The following is a 6399-nucleotide window of genomic DNA, read 5'->3' on the forward strand; positions in this document are numbered from 1 at the left end:
ACACCCACCTCGCTACAACCTCCTTTCAGGTAGTTGTAGAGAGCGATGAGGTCTCCCCTCAGCCTCCTTTTCTCCAGGCTAAACAACCCCAGTTCCCTCAGCCGCTCCTCATCAGACTTGTTCTCCAGACCCCTCACCAGCCTCGTTGCCCTTCTCTGGACACGCTCCAGCACCTCGACGTCCTTCTTGTAGTGAGGGGCCCAAAACTGAACACAGTATTCGAGGTGTGGTCTCACCAGTGCCGAGTACACTAAAACACTAAAGCACAAATCTTTCTGCTATTGCTAAAGCAACAATCTTTCTGCTACCTGGCATTTCCCTGGGCTATTTTTCTTTTCCTTTCCATGTTCTTGTTAAGCCCAGAAATGAGGGGTTTTCATCCCAGTCCAGCCCAGATGTCTTAAGGGCTCCTCTCTGGGACTGCACAGCATCACCTGTTCTTCCACCCACTCCAACCATCTCTCCAGATCGCCTTCTCCATTACCCCCATCTCACCCAGGAACGGCAGCACCCCCTTTGCTCAAAGAAGACAAAACTGAACAATTCCTGTTTTGGAGTGAGTTCCAGCTGACAATCTCTATCACTGCTTCCTCTCCGAATTTGGATGACTCCTCTGGTGTCTCCATGTTCTGCTCGTGCTTGGCAATACCTGTCCTCAATTTTTTCTTTTTCTTCTAAATGGAGTTTGGCCATTTCCAGTTACCCAGCATCCTCGTTACTTCTGCCTCCCACCTTCTGACGTGGTATTTGCAATCTGGGTGATGGGAGGGAGCGGTAGCAAAGAGGTAGGTGTCTCGGCAGCTGTAATTTCCCCCTGTAAGACTGATAGCATCCCCTCTAACCGGAGTAAGACCTCTTCCTTGACAAGAGAAAGAGGGAGTTTGGCACTAGGTTTTGCTCAGTTAGGAAAGCAAAGGGAAGGAAATCGGACAATTCCTACTTCTAGGCTCCCAGGAAAGCATGGAAGGAATGAGAAGCAGCAGCTGAAAATATGTTTCATTGGGAAATCTGTCACTTCTCACGCCCAACAAGAAAGGAGATGGGCACAACAGGGATGAGGAGGGGACCACAGCTGTGAAGAATATGAGGGGAGGGGAAAGATCACAGAATCATAGAAGTGTTTGAGTTGGAAGGGACCTTTAAAGGTCATCTAGTCCAACCCCCCTGCCATGGGCAGGGACATCTTCAACTAGATCAGGTCGCTCACAGCCCCGTCCAACCTGACCTGGAATGTTTCCAGGGATGGGGCATCCACCACCTCTCTGGGCAACCTGGGCCAGTGTTTCACCACCCTCAGCGTCAAAAATTGCTTCCTTATATCTAGTGTGAATCTATCCTCTTTCAGTTTAAAACCATTCCCCCTTGTCCTGTCAAAGGATGGTAGAGGGCATTACAAGGGGGGAAGGATTTCCATGAAAACCAATGGCTTCGCTATGCAGCCAGAGAGAAAATAGGTCACCTAGGAGAGTGATGTCTTATTTAATAAAAAAAAAATTATGAAGGGGAGCAAACATCAGGGCACAATTGATGCTTTGTGCCCCTCCTGAATGCTCCAGCATCACCTGATGTGAAGCCTTTCCAGGTCTTGGTGGGCCACGTGGTGAGGAACGGACCCTGCCATCTCCGTCTGGCGTTGTTTGGCCCTGCTGATGGAGTGGCTCTTGGTCCACATTTTTCCTACCGTCTCAGCTTTGTATCTATATTGCTCTTGAATTGCAGTTTGCTTCTCAGTTGGCATGTTAGCACATGCCAAAGAGAAGGAAAAGAAATTATCTTAGGAGCCAGTTTGGCTCTGGAATAAGAAGTTTTGTGATAGAAAGGAAACCCAAGGTTGTCGCCTGGTGCCTTAATTTCATAAGAGTAAGACTTCTGCTTTGTTCCTGGTTTGGCTTGTTTGCAGGAGTGGTTCAGCTGTGCTTAGCTTGTCAGCTGGGTACTTGTCATGGCTTAACCGCTGTCAGCAACCAAGCACCGCACAGCCGCTCGCTCACCCTCCCTGCCCCCCCCGGTGGGATGGGGGAGAGAATGGGAGGAGCAAAAGTGAGAAAACTCGTGGGTTGGGATAAGAACAATTTAATAATTGAAATATTCTAATAATAACAACAACAACAACAATAAGAAGTTGTAGTGAAAAGGAAAACAACAGAGAGAAAGGAACAAAACTCAGGAAAAACAAGTGATGCAACCACTCACCACCCGCCGACTGACGCCCAGCCAGTCCCCGAGCAGTGATCGCTGCCCCCCAGCCACCTTTCCCCAGTTTATGTACTGAGCATGACGTCCCATGGTATGGAATGTCTCTGTGGCCAGTTTGGGTCAGCTGTCCTGGCTGTGCCCCCTCCCAGCTCTTGTGCACCTCCTCGCTGGCAGAGTATGGGAAGCTGAAAAGTCCTCGACTGAGTATAAACACTGCTTAGCAACAACTAAAACATCAGTGTGTTAACAACATTATTCTCATCCTAAATCCAAAACACAGCACTGTACCAGCTGCTAGGATGAAAATTAACTCTACCCCAGCCGAAATCAGGACAGTACTCCAGCCAGCCCAGTCGTTTCCAGGCTGAGTATTTCCAGCTACTCTTTTCTTTTGCAAGTGTAAGTGAAACACGGAGGTGACTTCACTTCTGCTCATACCGTGCATTTCTTTGGGCTTTTATTATTCCTTTTTAATCAGCATCATCTCCAGGCTGCAGAGACTTCATGCATCAGAGAAGAGGGAACAGGTATCCGCTACCCTGTGCTGTGAGAACATCTGCTAGGTCAGGAGCACCCCACCAGATGCTGACGGGAGCTAGGTGCCTGCTCAGCTGGGATCTGTGTGCAGGGATGTTCACGACAGCAGCATGGTCCACTGCTGGATGGCCGCAGTGCTCACACCACAGGCTTTGAGGGCTTTTCAGGAGTGGCACCAAGACACCCAAGTCCGTTACTGGACCCGTGCTTCAACTTCTATATGTCTCATTTCCCCATCTAAAAAAGAGCCATGAAACCTTTCCATGTGTGCGCCGCGGGACCCTCTGTGCTGCCCACCTGGAGGCCACCACGGTGTAGGGACAGGCTCTGTTGCAGATTAACGTTTGCTTGAATTTTTGCGTAGCATCCTGCATAACAAAAAGCTGCCGAGGGCTGGGGCCCTTCAGCCAGCGCTGCGCCCACTTACATTAGTTGTGCTCTGAAAGAACCTTCATAAAGTCATTTTAATGAGTTGTTGCTAATTAGATGCAGAGCAGGGGTTGGTTTCTAACTCCGCTGACATCAAGGTGACTCTTTCTGCCCTTGCTGGACGGCAGAGCCCACCCGAGTGCACTGCAGCGCAGCAGCCCTACTTTCACTGTGTTTGACCAGCAAGCTGTGAAGTTACAGGATAATTAAAGCTTTGCAGGACTAGGTAGTTACTCAGCCTTTCACATCAAATTCACACACAATGGTTATTTCAGCAGCGCCCCAGGAGTTGCAGAAAGCTGGTGAAAGAAAGGGGAAGCGAACGGCATCTGACTGAATGCTATCGAAACATGTATCAGCCTTCCTACAGCTGCCATATGTTCCTTCCTTCGCTGCTCACTTCTTACAGGCCCCTCTTGACTTTGTTAGAAATAATTTTGGCATAATGTCTGGTTTTCGCTGGTGTGTTTACCTCGCTGAGGCATTTGTGAGCTACATAACGTACAAGCTGCATAGGCTTCCTCCTAGGACTTTTTTTTTTTTTAAACCAAGAGTTGAAATCCTCTAGTTTTGAAGCATGAGACCAGATGAAAAGTGAGTTTCTTGGAGGAGGGAGCATCTTCCATGCCCCAGGAATTGGAGAGAGATCATAAAAGTCTGTGCTGCATAGGGCACTGGAAAAAGCTGTGATAAACAAACCTGTGCAGGTGTAAATTTGGGGAGCTCGGGGGGGCAAAGTACCTCTCTCAAGGCACCTGCTTGTAACAGAGTGCAGGCAAGAAGCATAGGTTTGGTCTTCTTCAGCCATGCCCACCTGTGGGTTATTGCATTGGGTTGCACTTTGAGGATGAATCCCTGCGGTCTAACTGAGCTGCACACCCATCCTTAGTACCTCCATGTTAAAATATGATGTTACCTCAGTGGAGTCTTGAAGAGATGCACGAAATCAGTCCTTCTAGTTTTGATTTCGACCCGTTTTGTCTGGCAGTATCGTTTACGAGGTGACAGGGATGTGGTTGTTCGGGAAGCTGTTCTGCAAAGTCTGGATCTCCTTTGATGTCATGTTCTGCACTGCGTCCATCATCACGTTGTGCTTCATTAGCCTGGACAGATACTGCTCCGTGGTGACCCCGTACCACTATTCAAGAAGGATGTCCCGTGGCAGGTGAGTGGAGTTGCTCCTCACTTTGGGTACCTCCAAATTTTTACGTGGCCATGGCCTATATTGACTGGGGACCAAATGAACTATTGACAGTTGCTGCCCAAAAGCAGAGCGATGTGGCAAAAGGATCTTTGCACCGTTTAAAACTTTGCAGAAAAATTTTAACGTGGTGCAGGAGAAAAGGAGAATGCAGCTGAGCTGGTTTGATGATGCTCCTGGGAAAGCACTTTCTAAGTCAAGGATGGGTTGCAAAATGGGGCAGAAACCAGTGGCGTGGGCTGACTTGTACCTATAACTTCTGCCCTTTGCAAGCATTTAATGGGAATTTCCCCAAGGACTAGGGGAAATGACACCCAGGAGAATGCACGTAGCAGTAGTCTTCCCCCTCTTAAACTCACAATGTTTTCTGAAGTGATATTCATGGGGGAAATGCTGAGAAAACAGGATGAGTTTCTAAGCTCCTGTCAAGGTTTCATGCGAAACATTGAAATGAGGACTGCAGGGTGGGGAAAGTTGTCTGAGGGTGGGCAGAGAGGACACTGCAGCTGCGGGGTGCTTTACAAGGTGGATTCAGGCTCTTTTGGGGATGTTTTTCCCACTGCAACTCTTGCTGTGTACGATCTGTGGAGCGCAGGCAGTGGCCAAAACGAGGAAGGGGCTGCGCAGCACGCCATGTCGCAGAGTACTGCTACAGTGGTACTGAGGATCGGGTGTCCATCAGCTCTACCCTTGTTGCTCCTCAGAGGATGAGATAATGGCCAGATATTAAAGTTGAAACCAAATTGAAAAATCTACATGCTGTTGTTTTAAATATTACCAAAAATCCTCCGTAAAACCTTTCCTCCTCTTTTTTCAGCCAGCTCTGAGCATCCCTTACGCTGACCCCAATTCTGTTAATCACAGACCCAGTTACCCAATCGTTAAGAGATATTCACGCATGGACTTGTCGTACCCCGGCTTTTTCCCTTCTCCAAGCCCTGTGGGACTGCTGAGCAGTGATATCCCACACGGGTTACCATGGGGATTGAATCGTACTAGATGTTCTCAACTCAAAATAACTCAGACCCTCCCTCCCCTCCCCATCTCTTTCCTTTCGCAGATGCATCGTGATGACCTGCATGGTCTGGGTGTACTCCTCCCTCATTTCCTTCCTTCCCGTCATGCAAGGCTGGAACGAGATCCCCGGGGTGGACTTCGATGCAGGCAGAGAATGCATCTTCATCACCAACTGGATTTTTGCCATCGTGGCTTCTGCTCTGGCATTTTTCGTTCCCTTCGTGGTCATGTGCAGCATGTATTTCTTCATCTACCGAGCTTCACGGCTCAAGGCCACTCGCATTATGTCTCAGACCCTGGAGATTCACTACCACCCCAACAGCAAGCGGCAGAACCATCTGCAGCTGGAGAACAAGGCCACGCGGACCATTAGCATTATCATTTCAGTCTTTGTGCTGTGCTGGCTGCCGTACTTTGTCCTGAATGTCTGGCTCGCTGCCAGAGGCACCAACTCCACCAGCACGGTCTTGGTTGACACCTTCAAGATCATCACTTGGTTAGGGTATTGCAACTCCACCATCAACCCGATGCTCTACGCTTTCCTGAACCGGGACTTCCAACGGGCCCTGAAGAAGCTGCTCATTTGCAGGCACAGGTCTCAGGTGGACATTGGAGAAGACATGGTTTCCATAGCCACGTTTTCCAAGACTGCTCCAGACCTAGAATATAGCATTACCGTGCCGGTGCCCAATGGTGCCCTGAAGGGCAAACCCAAGTGATAGGGATTCAGACTCAGTTGCTGGAGGTGGTGGTACAGAAGGTGCCAGAGCACATCCTAATGGAAAAATAACCGGTAGGAAGATAAGGGAAGGAGGGGCTGGAATACTACGGCTGGGGGCATATGACAAAGGTGCATTTCTTCATCTTCCACAGTTTTACGAACGAGGAACTTTGATATTTTAGGGGCAATTTGTTATAACTAATGGAGCTAATTCCTTCCTGGGTAATTATTTTTTTAATGAGCATTTCCTAAGACAAATTCAATCTTCATGCTGGGGGGGGGGGGGGAAAAGTGTGTG

At 48.9% G+C, this 6399-nt stretch overlaps 1 protein-coding gene across 1 annotated transcript in view; it reads left to right on the top strand.

Moving 5' to 3' along the window:
- LOC103907268 (octopamine receptor) overlaps positions 1-6099 on the top strand; it is an 8407-nt gene extending 2308 nt beyond the window's left edge. The window contains exons 3-4 of the mRNA XM_019474662.1: positions 4151-4327; positions 5424-6099. Of these exons, the coding sequence (XP_019330207.1) occupies positions 4151-4327; positions 5424-6099 (853 nt within the window). The remainder of the gene's footprint in view (positions 1-4150; positions 4328-5423) is intronic.
- The last annotated feature ends 300 nt before the right edge of the window (positions 6100-6399 follow it).

Source organism: Aptenodytes forsteri, unplaced genomic scaffold (genome assembly GCF_000699145.1).
Source record: "Aptenodytes forsteri isolate BGI_AS27 unplaced genomic scaffold, ASM69914v1 Scaffold141, whole genome shotgun sequence".
NCBI classification, from domain to species: Eukaryota; Metazoa; Chordata; class Aves; order Sphenisciformes; family Spheniscidae; genus Aptenodytes; species Aptenodytes forsteri.